This window comes from Cherax quadricarinatus, chromosome 10 (genome assembly GCF_038502225.1).
Source record: "Cherax quadricarinatus isolate ZL_2023a chromosome 10, ASM3850222v1, whole genome shotgun sequence".
Taxonomy (NCBI): Eukaryota; Metazoa; Arthropoda; class Malacostraca; order Decapoda; family Parastacidae; genus Cherax; species Cherax quadricarinatus.
This window is the reverse complement of record NC_091301.1, coordinates 15,405,614-15,427,817: the sequence shown is the minus strand read 5'-3', so window position 1 is coordinate 15,427,817 and position 22,204 is coordinate 15,405,614. Positions and strand designations below refer to the sequence as shown.

General features: G+C 44.5%; 1 protein-coding gene across 2 annotated transcripts in view; it reads left to right on the top strand.

The window, feature by feature from the left end:
- LOC128705234 (uncharacterized) overlaps window positions 1-21,938 on the top strand; it is a 61,731-nt gene extending 39,793 nt beyond the window's left edge. The window contains exons 1-6 of one of the 2 annotated variants that reach the window (XM_070083841.1): window positions 15,684-16,223; window positions 16,520-16,722; window positions 20,178-20,369; window positions 20,705-20,803; window positions 21,145-21,303; window positions 21,576-21,938. In XM_070083841.1, coding sequence (XP_069939942.1) covers window positions 16,073-16,223; window positions 16,520-16,722; window positions 20,178-20,369; window positions 20,705-20,803; window positions 21,145-21,303; window positions 21,576-21,746 — 975 coding nt within the window. In that variant the 5' untranslated portion in view covers window positions 15,684-16,072 and the 3' untranslated portion in view covers window positions 21,747-21,938. Of the gene's footprint in view, window positions 1-15,683; window positions 16,224-16,519; window positions 16,723-20,177; window positions 20,370-20,704; window positions 20,804-21,144; window positions 21,304-21,575 lie in introns of those variants that run through there. The other variant, XM_070083843.1, reaches the window with a different exon arrangement.
- Window positions 21,939-22,204: the final 266 nt, after the last annotated feature.

The following is a 22,204-nucleotide window of genomic DNA, read 5'->3' as shown; positions in this document are numbered from 1 at the left end:
CAAATTAGGTTAAATCTTGTAGTGTGTATGTGAGAATGATGAGGGAGGTACCACCCACATGTCTGAATACAGAGAAACAAGCCGCAGGAAAACCTTTTTTGGAAGCAACATTTCGTTTGACCTTTATCAAGTCATTACTTGATGAAGCTCTACACAGAGCGAAATGTTGCGCCAATAATAGCTCGTTCTACAACATATCTCGTTTTCATAGAGCGATACCTTGAGAAATTTCGCACAGTGCCGTAAGTACACGAGTCCTGTTACGATGAAGACACTTCGATTCCCCGTAGTCTGCACATAGTAAGAACTTGCATTAAGCCCCAACAGGGACATCATTTACATGGCATAAGTAGAGGGGACCCAAGATACTTCCTTATGGAACTCCACATATCTGCGAGACATCTGACTCGTTATTTAACAAACAGTTTCTTGTTTACGTAAGACCTGAGCCTCTCTACAAAGCCTAAGCTATCAAGGCATCGTCCTTGTAGCTTGTTTACGTAATATGCCATGACACACTGTGTCGAATGTGCTTTCCAGGTTTTACGTGACCATCTCTGTAAAGCTCTATTGAGAAATTTGGTAATTAATATGATGCTTAAGGTGGATTAAGTATCATATGTTGAGGTTGTTTAATGTGTCCTTCAACTGATCCATGACGTTGAGACACTTGTCTAGTACGACTTTAAGACAATATACTCGTCTAGTGACTTGCCTCGAGGTATAATGCTTAGTATTGTATTAGAACGATCTACTTCTTTATGGCTGTACCCAGGGCGCTTACTAGTGCCCTCAACAGGGAGAACAAGGAGCTGTGACTCGACCCCTGCAACCACATACAGGTGAGTACACAGGTACAAAGGACGGAGGTGCTGTAGTGAGTTATAAAGGCCAGGCAAACACTTAGGTGACGAACAGGAAGACAATAGAGAAGAGGAAGAAAAGATGGGAGGGGCACAGCGAAGGGTTGAGAGGGAGGGGGAAGGGGTGGACTAGGGTATGTGATGGGGTAGGAGGAGTAGTCTGAGGGAGGTGGCGAGGAGGAGGGGGTGAGCGGGGCAAGGGAGTGGTTAAGGGGCGTGGGAAACCCAGTTAAGCACGTCAGGGTGAAGTGAAAGTGGTCCTCGGAGCTGGGCGGAGGAGGAGAGGAGAGGCAGGCAAGGAGAGGGTAGGTGGAGAAGGACTACCAGTGCGAGAGGAAGAGGCAGTGTAGGATAGGGGGAGGCAGTGTGGGAGAAGGGGAGGAGCCATTCGGGAGCAGAGTGTCAGGGCAGTAACGATGGGAGGGGCAGGGTATTGGGAAGCCAGTCAGGGTTGGGTAAAAAAAGCAAAAATTCGAAATAGACGCAGCGGCCAAAGTTACAGTATACCATGAACGCAACATCTGGAAGACAGGAGTCAAACTCAAGGGAAACACAGGTCTCCACAATATATTGACAGCTGGTCGAGGAGCAGCAAGACCAACACAAACTTAGCTCTTTTAATTTTTAAGATTGATAAATTAGACATATGTGCAACACTTGGGTATCTTTATTAAGGAAATGTTTTGCCACACAGTGGCTTCATCAGTCCATAACAAAGGAGAACGGGGAAGAACAGGAAGAGTTTGAGGTAATCAGTCCCTCAGCCTTGAGCGATGTGGTCAGTCCATCAATCTTGAAAAGAATACAGCATATGTGCGAATAAGTAGCTTATATACCTTAGGCAGGAGAGGTGCAGCAGTCGTACGTGGTATCACATTTGTACAATGTGGAAGTACGTTGTGCCCAAGGGTTAGACAAGTGAAGAACTGAATGATTGATGGACTGACCACATCGTTCAAGGCTGAGGGACTGATTACATCAAACTTCTCCTGTTCTTCCCCGTTCTCCTTTGTTATGAACTGATGAAGCCACTATGTGGCGAAACGTTTCCTTAATAAAGATACCCAAGTGTTGCACATGTGTCTAATTTATCAACTTGTCGGTTCTCTAAACCATTCATCTACAATTTTTAAGGTTATAATCAAGACTGATTTGTACTGTATCTCACAGCTAGGTTTTAATTAATAAGATATTACAAGGACCCCAGTGGAAATAAGTAACTTTGTCTGACTTTTTGGGGTTATTCTAGGTAATTTGCACATATGTCACTATGATAATTGTAGTCGTACGTAAGAAGCTGACAGACACTGAACCACCAAGTGAGCGAAATACGAAACTTCCAAAGAAACAGTACATAAAAAAAAGGCCATTATTTATAAAATTATTCTGGATACCGAGAGGAGGAGCAGAAGCCCTGTGCACTCCACTAACTGTACGTCAAGTGTAATTATAATATTCAGGAAGACAGAAGGAAGCTTAAAACTATATACTCGTTTACCTGGAGTTTACCTGGAGAGAGTTTCGGGGGTCAACGCCCCCGCGGCCCGGTCTGTGACCAGGCCTCCTGGTGGATCAGCGCCTGATCAACCAGGCTGTTGCTGCTGGCTGCACGCAAACCAACGTACGAGCCACAGCCCGGCTGATCAGGAACTGACTTTAGGTGCTTGTCCAGTGCCAGCTTGAAGACTGCCAGGGGTCTGTTGGTAATCCCCCTTATGTGTGCTGGGAGGCAGTTGAACAGTCTCGGGCCCCTGACACTTATTGTATGGTCTCTTAACGTGCTAGTGACACCCCTGCTTTTCATTGGGGGGATGGTGCATCGTCTGCCAAGTCTTTTGCTTTCGTAGTGAGTGATTTTCGTGTGCAAGTTCGGTACTAGTCCCTCTAGGATTTTCCAGGTGTATATAATCATGTATCTCTCCCTCCTGCGTTCCAGGGAATACAGGTTTAGAAACCTCAAGCGCTCCCAGTAATTGAGGTGTTTTATCTCCGTTATGCGCGCCGTGAAAGTTCTCTGTACATTTTCTAGGTCGGCAATTTCACCTGCCTTGAAAGGTGCTGTTAGAGTGCAGCAATATTCCAGCCTAGATAGAACAAGTGACCTGAAGAGTGTCATCATGGGCTTGGCCTCCCTAGTTTTGAAGGTTCTCATTATCCATCCTGTCATTTTTCTAGCAGATGCGATTGATACAATGTTATGGTCCTTGAAGGTGAGATCCTCCGACATAATCACTCCCATGTCTTTGACGTTGGTGTTTCGCTCTATTTCGTGGCCAGAATTTGTTTTGTACTCTGATGAAGATTTAATTTCCTCATGTTTACCATATCTGAGTAATTGAAATTTCTCATCGTTGAACTTCATATTGTTTTCTGCAGCCCACTGAAAGATTTGGTTGATGTCCGCCTGGAGCCTTGCAGTGTCTGCAATGGAAGACACTGTCATGCAGATTCGGGTGTCATCTGCAAAGGAAGACACGGTGCTGTGGCTGACATCCTTGTCTATGTCGGATATGAGGATGAGGAACAAGATGGGAGCTAGTACTGTGCCTTGTGGAAATGGTGAAAATGGTATAAAATACCGAGAAGTTGAAGAGTAAGACACATGTGCAACAGCTGGGTATCATTATTGATGAAACGTTTCGTCTACACAGTAGACTTCTTCAGTCGAGTACAAAGGGATCAGTAGTAATGAAATAAAGACGATGTAATCAGTTTATGGAGCTGAACTCTTCTCCAGGCTGCTGGACTGTCCACCTCAAATACTTTTCTCCAAGGTTGATGGACTGATTACATGCTCTTTATTTTATATCTACTGCTCACTGTGTATTTGACTGAAGAAGTCTACTGTCTAGGCGAAGCGTTTCATCAATAATGATACTCAACTGTTGCACATGTGTCTTAATCATCTACATACTTCTGGTTGTCATAAATATATCATGACCAAGACTCAAGCCTCCAACGTTTCGTACACTTCCCTGATGTGTGCAGCACCTAGGTATCTTTATTGGCGAAACGTTTCGCCTATGCAACAGGCTTCACTCAAACCCACACTATTTGCAGATGACACTACATACGTCTTCTCTCACCCGAGCCCAGTCACGCTAGCCAATACTGTAAATACCGAATTACAGAAAATATCTACCTGGATGAGGACTAACAAACTTACACTAAACATTGACAAAACCTACTTCATTCAGTTTGGTAACAGAGCTACAGATGTACCTCTTAACATAATGATAAACGGATCACCTATCACAAAGCTAACAGAGGGAAAATTCTTAGGAATCCACCTTGATAATAGACTCAAATTTCATACACATATACAACAAATTTCTAAGAAAATTTCCAAGACCGTAGGCATACTATCGAAGATACGGTACTATGTTCCACAGTCAGCCCTCCTGGCCCTATATCACTCTCTTATTTACCCCTATCTCACCTATGGAATTTGTGCATGGGGCTCAACAACAATTAACCATCTCAGACCACTAATTACCCAACAAAAGGCTGCAGTTGGAATGATAACAAATTCTCACTACAGGCAACACACTCCACCAATATTCAAAACACTAAACCTACTCACCATACAAAACATCCATACTTATTATTGCACCTATTACATACATAGAACACTTAACTCTGATATTAACCCTCCCCTCAAACATCTCCTTGCCAACCTCAACAGAACACGTGACCATAACACAAGGCACAGATCACTCTTTGATGTTCCTCGTGTTCATCTCACGCTATGCAAAAACTCAATGCACATAAAAGGCCCTAAAATCTGGAATTCATTACCTGTAAATATAAAAGAAACACTACCTGTTTATAAATTCAAGTCTCTTCTCAAAGATCACTTACTCACTCAAAACCAAATAAATACTGAATAACTGAACCTTATAAATTGTATATCTTAAATGTTTCTCGTAATTATATCACATTAATGTTAAACCTAAGACCCAATCTAACTTTGTTATTTTTTTGCATACACTACCTAACAGAATACTCCATTCTACTGAATGTACAACAATGCATACAACCATATGACCTGTCTTTGTAATACTCATTTTTGTGTTTTTGTTATCTGTTTACATTAATGTTTTATCACTGATTTCATCATTGCTTAGTTAATCTTAAGTTAATTTTAAGCCAGCCCGTAATGCTATGCATAGTATAAGTGGCTTTGGCATGCTGCTCTTACCTGTATTTTTTTGTACCTCTGTATGTATGTCAAATTATTAAACAAATAAATAAATAAATAAATAAATCAGTCGAATACAGAGGTGATTACAATACTAGAGACAGTAGAAGAGGTGGAGATGTGATTCGGGGTGATCAGTCCCTCAGCCTTGATAGGCGGTCATCCTCTCTTAAAACTAAGGGACTGACCACCACTTATCACGGCCTAGGGACTGACCACATCAAAATTACTTCTCTAATTCTACTGTTTGTTATATTGGCAAAGATAAGGATGGCCTTCAGAAACTTAAACAATAACTCAGTAAAAATCGTTCATTACGTATACAACCAATTCTAGTCCACAGTACCAGTGTGGAACCTACAGCTCGTGTTAGGTCTCCTGAGGCTAGTCTTGCTGACCGCTTGATCAACCAGGCTATTTTTTCCCGTAGAACGAAGGGAGGATCTACTGTGAAATTAATGAAGCTTTAGCTTGAGGGTCCCTAATCCCGGAGGCTTGAAAATTTGGGGTCTACTGTATAAGAAGGGCACTTTTTAAAAATAATATTAATAATACAGCGTAATTCATTACAAAATAATGGTTAAAATAAAAATTAAAAGGTTATTAAAATATGATGTAGGACAACTGTTGCTGGTTGTGAAGGTCGGCCATAACAGTTGAAGCTTCTGGGACCCGATAATGTAGGTCCGCCACTGCCTGGGACTGATGTGTTGTAAGAGGCAGCCAAGTTCCTCGTCTTCTAATAACATGTTCATTTTTCCCACTATAATCTACCTTGTTCATAATTACTATCACATTTCCTTTGTTTGTTTCGTGAGGTGAAGTCCAGGATCTTGACTTAATTCATTTACCTGGAGAGTTAACCTGGAGAGAGTTTCGGGGGTCAACGCCCCCGCGGCCCGGTTATGTTGTAGAGGTGTGAGCTGTGCACACTGACCTGTGCACAGACTGACCTGTGCACAGACTGACCTGTGCACGGACTGAGCTGTGCACGGACTGACCTGTGCACAGACTGACCTGTGCACAGACTGACCTGTGCACGGACTGACCTGTGCACAGACTGAGTTATGCACGGACTGAGCTGTGCACAGACTGACCTGTGCACAAACTGACCTGTGCACAGACTGACCTGTGCACGGACTGAGCTGTGCACAGACTGACCTGTGCACGGACTGAGCTGTGCACAGACTGAGCTGTGCACAGACTGAGTTGTACACAGACTGAGTTATGCACGGACTGAGCTGTGCACAGACTGAGTTATGCACGGACTGAGCTGTGCACAGACTGAGTTGTGTACAGACTGAGTTGTGTACGGACTGAGCTGTGCACAGACTGAGCTGTGCACAGACTGACCTGTGCACAGACTGAGTTGTGCACAGACTGAGTTATGCACAGACTGAGTTATGCACGGACTGAGCTGTGCACAGACTGACCTGTGCACGGACTGAGCTGTGCACAGACTGACCTGTGCACAGACTGACCTGTGCACAGACTGAGTTGTACACAGACTGAGTTGTGCACAGACTGAGTTATGCACGGACTGAGCTGTGCACAGACTGAGCTGTGCAAAGACTGAGCTGTGCACAGACTGACCTGTGCACAGGCTGACCTGTACATAGACTGACCTGTGCACAGACTGAGTTGTGCACAGACTGAGTTATGCACGGACTGAGCTGTGCACAGACTGACCTGTGCACAGACTGAGTTGTGCACGGTCTGAACTGTGCACAGACTGACCTGTGCACAGACTTAGCTGTGAACAGACTGAGTTTTGCACGGACTGAGCTGTGCACACACTGACCTGTGCACAGACTGACCTGTGCACAGACTGAGTTTTGCACGGACTGAGCTGTGCACACACTGACCTGTGCACAGACTGACCTGTGCACAGACTGAGCTGTGCACAGACTGAGCTGTGCACGGTCTGAGCTGTGCACGGTCTGAGCTGTGCATGGTCTGAGCTGTGCACGGTCTGAGCTGTGCACAGACTGACCTGTGCACAGACTGAGTTTTGCACGGACTGAGCTGTGCACAGACTGACCTGTGCACAGACTGACCTGTGCACAGACTGAGCTGTGCACAGACTGACCTGTGCACAGACTGAGCTGTGCACAGACTGACCTGTGCACAGACTGACCTGTGCACAGACTGAGCTGTGCACAGACTGACCTGTGCACAGACTGAGCTGTGCACAGACTGAGCTGTGCACGGTCTGAGCTGTGCACAGACTGAGCTGTGCACGGTCTGAGCAGTGCACAGACTTCTGCAACTAGACTTCTTACGAAACAAACAAAGCAAATGCGGTAGTAATTATAGACAAGGTAGATTATAGTGGGAAAAATGAACATGTTATTGGAAGACGAGGAAACTTACGCGCCTCTAAATTATTCTAAGTCGTAGACAGGCTTGACAAAGACAGTTTTTTTCCAGGAAAGGATTTAGGAAGTGGAAAGTGAATAACCAATTAAATCATAGCGATGTCAGGAAACATCTCAAGGTTAGAGTGATTAAGTGGAAGGAGGTCAACTGTGACTCAGTTGGTGATAACAATTCTGGGGTTGACACGCATATACAACTGACCTAAGCCACATCAATCAAAACTTAAGAGGCAGGCCCAAGAACTAGAGTTCATCCTCAATTTACACTCGGTTAAAACAGCAAATTACGCAGAGGGCTGTGCAAACATACTTGAAAAATACAGAAAAATGAGAGAAACAAGCGAGTCAATAATATCCTGAGATACAGTGTAACACAGTAGCCAGTGTTTTGAGCGTGTTTTTAAGACAAATGATCTTTACTACTGAACAGAGGCAACTATCACAGCTGGAAGACGGTGGACTAAACCAATACTATGTTGAGTTCCTAGTAATGACAGAAGGTGCGGTAAAACCTGAATTAGTTAGAGTAAAGGTGATGGAACACGACAGAATCTCACCTTGGGAGCTGATAGAAAGGGTCGAACTTTTTAAGCCACTGTTAAACATTTAAATATGTCATTGGTAAATGGAGAGAGACAACTGTAAAACACCCAATATTATACTGATTATAATAAAAAGCGTTAGAGAAGAAACTGATAAATGGTTTAGCAGCCGACTAGTTGAAGAATGATACACTTATACAATACATGGGAATCTTTATTGAGGAAACGTCCTAAACTGTACATAAGTGTCTTTTTTCACATCATGTCGGTATCATACTGTAGGCTGGTGAAGAAAATGCTGAAAATAACAGACCATTTGGAAGACGAACTTCTTCACCGAAGATCAGCATTGGCTCAGAGTGGAAAACAAATCTTGTCTCTTCAACCCTATGAAATTTTATAAGAGTTTGAGAGAAGTTAGGCGAGTAAGGATGGTTGGGTATGGTACATATTCCTAGAGTGCCACAAAGAATTTGATAAAGCGTAACAAAAAACTGTTTTACATAATAGAAAAACAAGCTGGTGAATGAAGGAGATTGTTGCAGTGGATAAGAGAGCAGAGTCAAGTAAGAGAGGATAGATGAAGCTGGACACGGAGATCACCGTAAGACGCTTCAAGAGGGCATGTAAGAACATAAGAATCGAGGAACACAGGTCTACTGGTCCATACTAAGGCACATAATTGTATGACCTTTTCCCAAAGCCACCCAAGAATTTTTCTTCAGTACTTCAGGCACTAATCAAGCCCAGCCCTTCCCACTCTTTAGGGTTATAATAATGTTCGGAAACTTGAGTAATTAAATTCATTTCTAACAAATGGAAGGCTGAGAGAGAAGAGCGGAGACTGCTGGCAGTCTTATGAACTACTGTAAAAGGGATAATTTCTCCATGAATCGGTGAGAGAAGTTCGTGAGACACGCATGGTAGTGGGTGTGTGGAAGACAGTAAGATGGTAGTGTAGACAAACACCATAAGAACATCAGTTCTACTAGATCCTTCAGTATAACGATAGAGGTAACAGCCGTGGCCAGGTTCAGCTCCATTACAACTCTTGATATACACAGAAGGCTTTGGGGAGATGGGGGTGACCCGCTCATCTTGACCTTTTTTTGATCTTGACCTGTGACCTCCGACCTTACTTCCCCTTCCCCTTACCCATCACCTCGTGACCCCTACCCTCTTACACCCTATTCCTTACGAACATAAACCTCTGAAGACGTCGTGACAGCTGAATTGTTAATGGAATACGATATCCTTATTGCACTACTGGAGTTTCCAAAGCTTAGGATGACAGATTTTAACATTATGTATGTAGCCCAGCCTACCTGATGGAAGATGACAAGGAAACATAGCTAGCTTTTGTTCCCACTGTGTAACTATCATATAAAATATGGTAGCAGCACATTGCTGATTTATCTAGTTTTGCTAAATAAGAAAAACGATAAAACCTGACTATAACACCTCTCAATATCTACTCTATATAGATGTATATTAATGACCAGCAGTTTGTTGGAAAGGAACAGCCAGTTATTATTACCTTTTATGTTAGAAGTGATCCAGACCGTAACTATCTCTAATAAATATGTCTTAGTGTTTGTTCACTTGTCTTTCTAAATCAATTTGTTGGTATCTGTTACCAAGGTTTATGTCATTTCTGTCGTACAAGTGTAAAACATAAACCTGGTGTCTCTCAGCGTGTAAGATAACAGGTTAATATTACAACCCGCTTCTTAAACTCACTACCAGGTTCTCTTTCTTTCTTTATCATTAGTTCTTATTCCTGTAACATTTTCTCTCTCATGGGTCTGATTATTCCCTTCTACGTATAAATATTAATATGCTTTTGAAAATAATATATAAAAAATCAATAATGATATATATTTTTGGGAACTTTTGAAAAGATGTGAAATATTTAAAAAATATACAAAAATGTGTTAAAACGTTATTTTATTGCATATTTCCATGATTCTTCCTTGTGACTAGTATTTACTGCAGGAGGAAGTAGATTTGTTTAAGAGTTAGCAATACTGCCTTACACACTAGCAACACTGCCTCACACACTAGCAACACTGCCTCACACACTAGTAACACTGTCTCACACACTAGTAACACTGTCTCACACACTAGCAACACTGTCTCACACACTAGCAACACTGTCTCACACACTAGTAACACTGCCTCACACACTAGCAACACTGCCTCACACACTAGCAACACTGCCTCACACACTAGTAACACTGTCTCACACACTAGTAACACTGCCTCACACACTAGCAACACTGCCTCACACACTAGTAACACTGTCTCACACACTAGCAACACTGCCTCACACACTAGCAACACTGTCTCACACACTAGTAACACTGCCTCACACACTAGCAACACTGCCTCACACACTAGCAACACTGCCTCACACACTAGTAACACTGCCTCACACACTAGCAACACTGCCTCACACAGTAGCATCACTGCCTTACACACTAGCAACACTGCCTCACACACTAGCAACACTGCCTCACACACTAGCAACACTGCCTCACACACTAGCAACACTGCCTCACACACTAGTAACACTGCCTCACACAGTAGCATCACTGCCTTACACACTAGCAACACTGCCTCACACACTAGTAACACTGCCTCACACACTAGTAACACTGCCTCACACACTAGTAACACTGCCTCACACACTAGCAACACTGCCTCACACACTAGTAACACTGTCTCACACACTAGCAACACTGCCTCACACACTAGTAACACTGCCTCACACACTAGCAACACTGCCTCACACACTAGTAACTCTGTCTCACACACTAGCAACACTGCCTCACACACTAGCAACACTGCCTCACACACTAGCAACACTGCCTCACACACTAGTAACACTGTCTCACACACTAGCAACACTGCCTCACACACTAGTAACACTGCCTCACACACTAGCAACACTGCCTCACACACTAGTAACACTGCCTCACACACTAGCAACACTGCCTCACACACTAGCAACACTGCCTCACACACTAGCAACACTACCTCACACAGTAGCATCACTGCCTTACACACTAGCAACACTGCCTCACACACTAGTAACACTGCCTCACACACTAGTAACACTGCCTCACACACTAGCAACACTGCCTCACACACTAGCAACACTGCCTCACACACTAGTAACACTGTCTCACACACTAGCAACACTGCCTCACACACTAGCAACACTGCCTCACACACTAGTAACACTGCCTCACACACTAGTAACACTGCCTCACACACTAGCAACACTGCCTCACACACTAGTAACACTGCCTCACACACTAGCAACACTGCCTCACACACTAGCATCACTGCCTCACACACTAGCAACACTGCCTCACACACTAGCAACACTGCCTTACACACTAGCAACACTGCCTCACACACTAGTAACACTGCCTCACACACTAGTAACACTGCCTCACACATTAGCAGCAGTGCCTTACACACTAGCATCATTGCCTCACACACTAGCAACACAGCCTCACACACTAGCAACACAGCCTCACACACTGACACCCTAGCAACACTGCCTCACACATTGACACCCTAGCAACACTGCCTCACACATTGACACCCTAGCAACACTGCCTCACACATTGACACCCTAGCAACACTGCCTCACACATTGACACCCTAGCAACACTGCCTCACACATTGACACCCTAGCAACACTGCCTCACACACTGACACACTAGCAACACAGCCTCACACACTAGCAACACAGCCTCACACATTGACACCCTAGCAACACTGCCTCACACACTGACACACTAGCAACACTGCCTCACACACTGACACCCTAGCAACACTGCCTCACACAGACACCCTAGCAACACTGCCTCACACATTGACACCCTAGCAACACTGCCTCACACACTGACACACTAGCAACACTGCCTCACACACTGACACCCTAGCAACACTGCCTCACACAGACACCCTAGCAACACTGCCTCACACACTGACACCCTAGCAACACTGCCTCACACTCTAGGAACACTGCTTGACCTTGATAGTGTGAGCACCACCTTGGGAGTCCACATACGATGCTTCTCAGTGATAACAGTGACAGGTGGCGCAGCTTGTACCTGGCTGCTGCCTGTGTTTAACCTGCTGCTGTACGTCCCCAGGTGTCACCTCAGCAGACGGAGTTAGTGAAGCAGAGAACCTTGCTGGCAGACTGCAGTCCTGGACACCATTAAAATTAGAGAAGGTTTTGTCCGCTGGTTGTAAGCCTCTGACATAGATCTCTATCAAATACGTGGATAGTTCGTCCCAGAACTAACCTGCCTTTAGAGTCCTGAATAAAAACTGATGACAATAAAAAGGCTACAATATACCTGGTCAGACAAGTGACTAATGGAATTCATTCCTAGCACATGCAAGGTTATGAAAAATTGGAGAATGGGAAAGAAAACCAGAAAATTACAGGGGACCCCACTTTACAGCACTTTGCTTAACGGTGCTTCGCTAATACAGCGGTTTTTCAGTAGTTATACCCATTCTTCATTTATTCAGACGTTCTACACTATAAGCTATAAGTCTAGGCCGAAAATATTTAAAGTAATTAATGCGTGTACTGTATATGTATTGTAATAAAGTTGGCAAAATTACCGACGATATGTAAAGTAAAAGGACACAAGTGCAACTAATGTGACATTTTTAGTACACAGAGAACATTACATTGAAACAGACCTTCTCTATCCAGCCTCCAACAGAAATATTTGTCTAACCTATTTTTATGTTACCCAAGTTATAGCTTTTATATCCTTTTACTCTTGTGCGAGTTAATTGTTCTAACATATTGTATTACTTCGACTACTACTACTACTACAACTTATCTCACTACTACTACTACCACTAGTATTGCACCTCACTCTGAGCCTATATATACCCTCTGTGTCCATGTACTGTTTGTAACGGCTTGACAAAGCTCCTGGAGAGCGAAACGTTGCCACAATAAAAATGTCACATTAGTTGCACTTGTGTCCTTTTACTGTTGCTCACTTAATACATGATAGTTTAAACATGTTATCAGGTTTTTATATGCATTTGAAAGTGAAAAAAGGCTGTTTCACTTTACAGCAGTAACCCAGAACCTAACCTGCTGTATAAGTGGGGCCTGCCTATATAGAATCGGGAGACAGAAGTTACAAGTTCACTTAAGGACATCTAAGGGGGTGAACATAGTGGCCAGCATATCTCCTGAGCTACAAATCAACCGAATAATCTCTGCATTGAATGCTCATTTTGTGAATCTAATATCAACGTTCAGGACTCTCCACGAACATTTATGACCCTTTATACGACATAGTACACGAGGACCATCTTGGAGTTCCCAACACCAAAAGGGAAACCAGGACTGATAAAACTTACCTAGAAACTAGAGAAAGTGCAGAGATTAGCAACGAGACTAGTACCAGAGGTAAGGGAAATGAACCGTGAAGAGTAAATAAACTGAGCCTAGGAACAATAGAGATTAGAAGACTCAGAGGAAACATGAAAGTGGCATACAAAATATTTATTTACTGATGTAAATTACTTTTCGTAATTTTTGTTGTGTTTTTTTTTTTCAAAATATTCGTAGTAAAAAAAACACAACTTTAAGTAAATTAAGTACCTGTTTCTCGCCTGCTCGCGAGGCGGGGAACAGGTACACAAGGGTACAGTTGGACGTTACACATGATAAGTCACAGGGATACCAGGAAGATTTTCTCCAGCCTTAGAATGGTCAGGAAGTCAAATGACCTTGACGACTAAGTAGTGGAGGCAGGAACCATGCAGAGTTTTCAGCATAGGTGTTACAGGGCCCACGAGGCTAAGAGCGAGTAAATTGCGCGAGCTGCAAGTTAAGAGGCAAGGCCAAGAGCTGAGAACCTACTCCCGCAAGTACAAATAGGTAAAGACACACACACATCCATACATAGCTTTAAGAATAGGTGCAATATACGATAAGCCTCTTGGAACAGGCAGAGAGTGAACCTTGTAGCGATCAGCGAAGAGGCGGGGTCAGGAGCTGGGACTCGACCCCTTCAACCACAAACAGGTGAGTACACACACACTAATCAGATACAGCATGGCACTACCAACAGTTTCGTTGAATAAGGTCAGACCGGTGTATGGTAGACGGGGAACTCCCCTTCCTGCCCGGCCTCACAACAACCTCGGAAAAGGTCACATGATTTTATTTTTTATGTTATACATTTTGTACATCAGCAGTGTGCTGCTACACTATGAATCATAGTGAAGTAAGAGCGCACTGCGGATGTACACACTCTACATTGTGTACATCAGCAGTGTGCTGCTACACTATGAATCATAGTGAAGTAAGAGCGCACTGCGGATGTACACACTCACATTGTGTACATCAGCAGTGTACTGCTACACTATGAATCATAGTGAAGTAAGAGCGCACTGCGGATGTACACACTCTACATTGTGTACATCAGCAGTGTGCTGCTACACTATGAATCATAGTGTAGTAAGAGCGCACTGCGGATGTACACAGTCACAAAACCTACCGATGCTTCCTCTTATATTCCATCACGTTGAATGACTTTCATAAATCAACTATTGTCAGCCTGAGCTGGGAGACATGAACAGTGTCAGCCTGAGCTGGGAGACATGAACAGTGTCAGCCTGAGCTGGGAGACATGAACAGTGTCAGCCTGAGCTGGGAGACATGAACAGTGTCAGCCTGAGCTGGGAGACATGAACAGTGTCAGCCTGAGCTGGGAGACATGAACAGTGTCAGCCTGAGCTGGGAGACATGAACAGTGTCAGCCTGAGCTAGGAGACATGAACAGTGTCAGCCTGAGCTGGGAGACATGAACAGTGTCAGCCTGAGCTGGGAGACATGAACAGTGTCAGCCTGAGCTGGGAGACATGAACAGTGTCAGCCTGAGCTGGGAGACATGAACAGTGTCAGCCTGAGCTGGGAGACATGAACAGTGTCAGCCTGAGCTGGGAGACATGAACAGTGTCAGCCTAAGCTGGGAGACATGAACAGTGTCAGCCTGAGCTGGGAGACATGAACAGTGTCAGCCTGAGCTGGGAGACATGAACAGTGTCAGCCTAAGCTGGGAGACATGAACAGTGTCAGCCTGAGCTGGGAGACATGAACAGTGTCATCCTGAGCTGGGAGACATGAACAGTGTCAGCCTAAGCTGGGAGACATGAACAGTGTCAGCCTGAGCTGGGAGACATGAACAGTGTCAGCCTGAGTTGGGAGACATGAACAGTGTCAGCCTGAGCTGGGAGACATGAACAGTGTCAGCCTGAGTTGGGAGACATGAACAGTGTCAGCCTGAGCTGGGAGACATGAACAGTGTCAGCCTGAGTTGGGAGACTGCAGGTCAATGAGGATACCGTCAAGTATTCCACTAAGGCTTCAGTAGTTACATCATCCTAATTCAAAGGTTTCGTTCCAGCAGAGCTGGAGTTACTATCACAGGGAATATGAGCGTGTAGGATAGCCTCTTGGGCTCGTCACTGACCACCCACCTGTTGAATAACAACACAGTGCGGTTGTACTAAAATTTATTAAAAAAAATTACTATAAGACTTTATACATATGAAAGTAGTTTTTAAGTCATTCCATTAAACCAATATTATTCAGGTTTATTCTCGGAAATTTCCCGAGGTTGTCACCGTGAGTGGTAATTATTATAAGAGTTTCCTCCTACGTTTGAGGAAAGGGAGTTCTGGGAAGCAGGTTCTTTCCTTGAAGGAGTCTGTATCAGTCTCTCGCGTTGGCTCTTTATCGTTTTATTATTGAATCTCTCACTGTGAAGCTTTGCCCCCACCTGTGAGTATTGAGGTGGAGGCTTCCTTAGTTACAGAACCATCCTCCTGTGAAAAATAGGAGACAAGACCATAGTCTATCAGGAAGGTAAACTTTGCCAGTGCTGGACCACGTTAGCACTGTGTCCTCTAGCTCACCGCCTCTCCTTCATGTAAATTACCTTGTATTAAGAGCGCTTTGAGAATTGTTCCAGCAATAGTGTTTGGACTATTATTATTTGCTTTCATCCCTCGTCTGTTATTATGAACCTGTCGATGATATCTTTTCGAAGAGTGAGGGGTGGGCGGCTGTTAAGGGCGCTGTGGGCTGCGGGTGTGGGCGGCCTGGGTACCATGTACCTTGTAAGCCTGTCACTGCACTCCACACTGCTGCTTCCATTGTACTGCGAGTCAGGTGTGTGAAGAAGATACTGATGTAGCCAAATTTGAGGTCAGTCCTGTTTAGACTGTTAATCGAATACTGAGTAGAGAGGATCAGAAGACAAAATAAAGAGATACTCTCACAGTGCATTCGGATGCAATTACACGTTTCTTTTATAGCATCCCGAGTGTGTAAGACAGATGGGACTCTCAGATGTGTAGGACACATGTGAATTGCAATTAGGTAAGGTGGACTCATCCTCCAAGCTCAAGGACGTACCCTTCCTTTTACTCTTTCCGCGCAACCACGCAGTCTCCTCCTCTCCTCAGAGTGCGTCCAGATGGTGTGGGAGGGATGCGTGGCACCTGAGAGTCAGGTGATGCTGCGCCACATCCGGCGGCAGGTATTGGACCCACCACAGAAGCAGGTAGCAGAGCCCATCACCCCGCAGGAGGTGGACGACCCTCCTTGGTTCAACGTCAGAACGTGGATGGTCGCTGAGGGTGCCATCCGCCAGGTGTTTGCTCACAAAGTAGGTGACGGAGGTATGGTATTTTTCTTATACATGTCCCCTTTGAAATCCTAGACATTAAGGGTTTGATGGACACTTGGGTGGAACACTCATTGGCTGGGTTTGAGGCTGAGGAGAGACGCTGCAGGAGCGATTCAAAGAACATACAATCTTGATGCACAAGATACCTGAGAGGGAGGTAAACCAATAATCAGAAATAGAAAAAACACCTAGGGGTGGATATTGCATCAAACGTTTTAACTGAAGCCCACACAGCCAGAACAACATCATCTTCATGGAGACATTGTAATCACTGCACACGGCAAATATAAGAGTAGTAATGGAGGACACGACACCAGCATAGACGCAAATCAGTCAAGCATACAGAGCTGAGAAAGTCTATAGGTTTGTTACACGGTCAGTCCCAGAGCTGATAGGCTGGGTATGCTAGAGGATATATCACATTAGTTGCACTTGTGTCCTTTTACCTAACATTTTGTCGGTAATTTTACTAACATTAATAAAAGCAAGAGGATAGAACGGATAAGACATAGTCACAGCTCATAAGATCCTCATAGATACGTATAAAGTTGACAAGGACAGTCTATTTGAGATGGGAGAAAACAGAACGAGGGAAAACAACTTGAAACGACAAGTTCAAATTAGTCGAATGAGGGAAGTGAACAAATAGAATACTTTATGAAGAGATGTAGCGGAGGCTAAGTTGATTCAGAAGTAGAGATAATAATGACAGAACCCATGATGGCACTCACCAAGTTACACCTTCAAATAGTAGGTCAAGTGAAGAGTCTCAAGAGCTAGCTCTCAACTCCATACACCAACATTTTATTAAATATGATGTATATTTAATTAAATATTAAATATGAAATTTCCTTAAAATTTTTGAAAAACCTCAGGATCCCCTCTCATGTGTACCAGATAACCCCACTCACTCTCATGTGTACCAGATAACCCCACTCACTCTCATGTGTACCAGATAACCCCACTCACTCTCATGTGTACCAGATAACCCCACTCACTCTCATGTGTACCAGATAACCCCACTCACTCTCATGTGTACCAGATAACCCCACTCACTCTCATGTGTACCAGATAACCCCACTCACTCTCATGTGTACCAGATAACCCCACTCACTCTCATGTGTACCAGATAACCCCACTCACTCTCATGTGTACCAGATAACCCCACTCACTCTCATGTGTACCAGATAACCCCACTCACTCTCATGTGTACCAGATAACCCCACTCACTCTCATGTGTACCAGATAACCCCACTCACTCTCATGTGTACCAGATAACCCCACTCACTCTCATGTGTACCAGATAACCCCACTCACTCTCATGTATACCAGATAACCCCACTCACTCTCATGTATACCAGATAACCCCACTCACTCTCATGTATACCAGATAACCCCACTCACTCTCATGTATACCAGATAACCCCACTCACTCTCATGTGTACCAGATAACCCCACTCACTCTCATGTGTACCAGATAACCCCACTCACTCTCATGTGTACCAGATAACCCCACTCACTCTCATGTATACCAGATAACCCCACTCACTCTCATGTATACCAGATAACCCCACTCACTCTCATGTGTACCAGATAACCCCACTCACTCTCATGTGTACCAGATAACCCCACTCACTCTCATGTGTACCAGATAACCCCACTCACTCTCATGTGTACCAGATAACCCCACTCACTCTCATGTATACCAGATAACCCCACTCACTCTCATGTGTACCAGATAACCCCACTCACTCTCATGTGTACCAGATAACCCCACTCACTCTCATGTGTACCAGATAACCCCACTCACTCTCATGTGTACCAGATAACCCCACTCACTCTCATGTGTACCAGATAACCCCACTCACTCTCATGTATACCAGATAACCCCACTCACTCTCATGTGTACCAGATAACCCCACTCACTCTCATGTGTACCAGATAACCCCACTCACTCTCATGTGTACCAGATAACCCCACTCACTCTCATGTGTACCAGATAACCCCACTCACTCTCATGTGTACCAGATAACCCCACTCACTCTCATGTGTACCAGATAACCCCACTCACTCTCATGTATACCAGATAACCCCACTCACTCTCATGTGTACCAGATAACCCCACTCACTCTCATGTGTACCAGATAACCCCACTCACTCTCATGTATACCAGATAACCCCACTCACTCTCATGTGTACCAGATAACCCCACTCACTCTCATGTATACCAGATAACCCCACTCACTCTCATGTGTACCAGATAACCCCACTCACTCTCATGTGTACCAGATAACCCCACTCACTCTCATGTATACCAGATAACCCCACTCACTCTCATGTATACCAGATAACCCCACTCACTCTCATGTGTACCAGATAACCCCACTCACTCTCATGTGTACCAGATAACCCCACTCACTCTCATGTATACCAGATAACCCCACTCACTCTCATGTGTACCAGATAACCCCACTCACTCTCATGTGTACCAGATAACCCCACTCACTCATGTATACCAGATAACCCCACTCACTCTCATGTATACCAGATAACCCCACTCACTCTCATGTGTACCAGATAACCCCACTCACTCTCATGTGTACCAGATAACCCCACTCACTCTCATGTGTACCAGATAACCCCACTCACTCTCATGTGTACCAGATAACCCCACTCACTCATGTATACCAGATAACCCCACTCACTCTCATGTATACCAGATAATCCCACTCATTCTCATGTATACCAGATAACCCCACTCACTCTCATGTATACCAGATAACCCCACTCACTCTCATGTATACCAGATAACCCCACTCACTCTCATGTATACCAGATAACCCCACTCACTCTCATGGATACTAGATAACCCAATTCACTCTCATGTATACCAGATAACCCCACTCACTCTCATGTATACCAGATAACCCCACTCACTCTCATGTATACCAGATAACCCCACTCACTCTCATGGATACTAGATAACCCCACTCATTCTCATGTATACCAGATAACCCCACTCACTCTCATGTATACCAGATAACCCCACTCACTCTCATGTATACCAGATAATCCCACTCACTCTCATGTATACCAGATAATCCTACTCACTTATGTATACCAGATAACCCCACTCACTCTCATGTATACCAGATAATCCCACTCACTCATGTATACCAGATAACCCCACTCACTCTCATGTATACCAGATAATCCCACTCACTCATGTATACCAGATAACCCCACTCACTCTCATGTATACCAGATAATCCCACTCACTCTCATGTATACCAGATAACCCCACTCACTCTCATGTATACCAGATAACCCCACTCACTCTCATGTATACCAGATAACCCCACTCACTCTCATGTATACCAGATAATCCCACTCACTCTCATGTATACCAGATAATCCCACTCACCCCCACACAGAAGAGAGGAGTGTTCGTGGAGGTGGGAGCAGGTTCTGGTGTCTTCATGTCTCACACAGCTTGGCTCGAATACCGACGTAAGTGGTGGGGTCTTCTGGTTGAGCCTAGGCTAGAGGCCTACACTCACCTCCGGCGTCGCAGGAAGGCTGTGAGTGCCCGAGTCTGTGTCTCAGACTACAGCCATAACAAACAGGTCAGCTCCAGCTTGTTTTTGTATCCACCTTCAGTGTATTTACATACACTTACTAGTGATGGTGATAATAATGATGGTGGTAGTGGTTATGTGGATGGTGCCAAAGCTTTCTCACACTCGGCCCACATTTACTGGGCCTTTCCTACACCTGCCTCTAAAAATTGCTAAATAATATTATAGGAACATGTAACATTTTTCAGAGTTTTGTCTCCACCTATGTAACACTCGATAGGCCTTCAGGCACCCGCCTCATTTCCTACATATAAAACTCCTTTCCATTTATCTCAATACCTACCGCTACTCACCTGACCCGCCAAACATGTGCTCCGGGGCAGGATGTGCTGTGGTCACCAGGCAAAACTGAGGACCTCTCAGACCACTACAGGAACATGGCACTCTCGAGGTCTACCCTCATGGCCTACGTAACCCAGGAGGTCAGTGCTCATCACCTGTTCTCCTGACGTCGTCTGACTACCTGTATGTTATTTCAGAAGCAGAAACGTGTGTCTTTGAGTGCCACGTCTTTAATCCTTAAGTTCCCTGATGATTACGGTACTCTTTTCCTTGTTTATATCATAGTTTATGTTCTGTTGGAGTCCTTTCCACCAGCCTGCCACTCAATGTACAAAAACTTGCTAGCATCTTTTTGGTACATTTTTTTTAGTTTACCCATCCCATGTTATTCTGACTCGTGTGCGTTTTGTACCGGAGCCTGAAAATACTATTAAAATGCAAACTTTTCATGATCTCATTTGTATGTTTGGGCGTGGAGCAGGACCAACAAGGGTCCCTGGCCACGCCCGTGCAGTGCTACACCCTCGAAGCCCTAGTGTGGGCGGCGTTTGGTCACCAGCGGCCCATCGACTTATTGGTGCTGGACACTGCCGGAGGGGAATACAAGATCCTCGATACTCTGCAGAGACTCAAAATTTCGGTAAGTGTAATTATAGTAGAAGATCTGTGTAGAATTATGTGTTGCCTATGTAGATAGCATATTTCTCTCTCACTCTTATTCTTTCAACATATTAACACACAAATGTTTTCATTCCTAACTCCGAAAGTTTTGCTGGCAAACAATTGTTCCTTTCAGCTTCATTTATCTACACATTACTCTATATAGTCTGGAGGAGAGTAGAGAAAAGTAGTGATGAGAATGTTAGAGTAGTGAGTGATTTATTGCTGACCTGACCCCTATCTCTCACCTAGTGTCTGTTGGTTAAGTACAACACTGAAGTAGACCGGACCTTCATCATGGCCTCAGCACGATTACTGAACCTGTACCCTCAGCACTCAGCAACCCTGCAGGCTGAAAGATTCCTTTTCTTCGTCAATCCTAGTGCCGGGTACAACATCACTTCCTGGGAGCGGCCTACTTGATTATACTGCATAGTGAGGATGGAACTAATAAACAGTTTATTGACCCCAGTGACTGATAACACCAGCATTGTATCTTCGCAATCGTGTTGAATGTGCATTGTGGTTCTATCATGTCCCTGCTTTTATACAAATAACTATTCCTTCCTTGTGATATAACGTTGTTATTAATCAAATATAGTTGTGTGAAGTGACTTTGTCGAGTGCTGAATGTCCTAAGATTGTCCTATGACAAATGCGTTGTCCTGTGTGATGGTGGTAGTGCTCATGTGAAACAGATAACCTGGAGTATACCAGCAGGATGTTCCGAGGGTTAATGCCCCGCAACCCGAACCATGACCAGGCCTCACGGTGGAGATCAGGGCCTGATCAACTAGGCTGTTACTGCTGGCCGCAATCAAACCGACGTACAAACCACAGCCTGGTTAGTTAGGTACTGACTTGAGGCGCCTGTGCAGCCC